The sequence below is a fragment of the Aplysia californica genome, unplaced genomic scaffold (assembly GCF_000002075.1).
Source record: "Aplysia californica isolate F4 #8 unplaced genomic scaffold, AplCal3.0 scaffold00360, whole genome shotgun sequence".
NCBI classification, from domain to species: domain Eukaryota; kingdom Metazoa; phylum Mollusca; class Gastropoda; order Aplysiida; family Aplysiidae; genus Aplysia; species Aplysia californica.
This window is the reverse complement of record NW_004797630.1, coordinates 500409-501799: the sequence shown is the minus strand read 5'-3', so window position 1 is coordinate 501799 and position 1391 is coordinate 500409. Positions and strand designations below refer to the sequence as shown.

General features: G+C 38.2%; 1 protein-coding gene across 1 annotated transcript in view; it reads right to left on the bottom strand.

Moving 5' to 3' along the window:
- Positions 1 to 355: 355 nt before the first annotated feature.
- The window catches only part of LOC101861217 (ectonucleotide pyrophosphatase/phosphodiesterase family member 5), an 11008-nt gene continuing 9972 nt past the window's right edge, over positions 356 to 1391 (bottom strand). The window contains exon 4 of the mRNA XM_005103147.3: positions 356 to 1246. Within this exon, the coding sequence (XP_005103204.1) occupies positions 996 to 1246 (251 nt within the window). The 3' untranslated portion in view covers positions 356 to 995. The remainder of the gene's footprint in view (positions 1247 to 1391) is intronic.

Below are 1391 nucleotides of genomic sequence, written 5' to 3'. Positions count from 1 at the left end.
CTCCGAAATCACAAAAGAGTTCCCCTACCGGGTCTGTATACTTTGTGACTTTGTTCCCGGTTAACGGGTCTGTATACACTCCCTATATAAAAAGAAATGAAAGAGAAAAAGAAAAGAGAAAAAGAAAAGTCAAAATCTGTTGTTTAGTCTATTTCTTGTCAACATCATCAATAAACCATGACAAGAAACAAATTTTCATTTAACCCATTATATAGAGCTTTTCATTTGACAGTCCAATGTCATTTTATGAAATATTTGCAACACTACCAAAGAAAAAAACAGTCGAGCCTGTCCAGATGGCCACTTGTAAAAGACAACCACATGTTCAAATAGCCACTTTTGATTTCCCCAGGCATTTTTTTCTTTATCGTTATACAGCCTAAAACGACAACCTGCCCAATACAGCCATACACACTATATCTCATCAAACAACAGTAAAAAAAAAAAAACTATCCAAGATGGCCACACAAATTTTCTCATCCCTAGACTCATTGCCCTAAACTGTATTCCACCCCTGGAGCTATTGAAGAGCCCTCATAATCCAGTCATTTGTCATTATAGTCTGTCTCTCCTATGAATCAACCAATCACAGACCAGTGCACTGAAAAGGCAAGGTTTCAGGTTCCTCCCATCTTTTACCCAAGTTGACCTGTCAGTGACATTTTAGTGGGCCTTACAGCAGTCCTAAGCCTGTGACCACCTCCAGATGGAGATTTTTTGTTTTCTTCGTTTTGATCAGTCCTGCCTAAGACTGTAACTGTCTAAAACAGCCACTTTTCTCCAAAACAATGGGTCCCATCTTAGACAATTTCAACTGTAATTTAAACTGTATACGTAGGAGAGAAAAAAAATATGTTCTTGCAAATATCAAAATCATGAATAATGAATACAGCAAATAGCAATCTGAAAAACTCTTGTAAATATAAAAATAAATCTAAAAAGCTGATGATATTTCACGCCAGGCATCTTGCTGAAAGCATCCACTACTAAAATTATCACCTTTTGCTAACAATCTCTAAGATATGATCATCCTCATCGTCATTTGCATCATCAAAATCATCATCATCATCATCTGAAAGCAGCCTGGTCTTAGCATCTCCCTTGGGAGGGATAGAGTATTTTATCGTTGTCTGCAATGGAGAAAGGCGGAGCTGAGAAATCTTGCGTTTTAGATAGCGATGCTGGCGGCACGCAGCGACACTGAAGACTCCACCAACACTGGCTATTACAATTAGCACCAGGATGTCTGAAAGGCAAGAAAGGATGATTCATATTGAATGATAAAATGCATGTTGACCTGACCACTTTTAAGTTTTACTTCATTCATACACAGCTGAATACAATCTGTACTCACTCTTTCTCTCCCTCTCTCTCTCTCTCTCTCTCTCTCT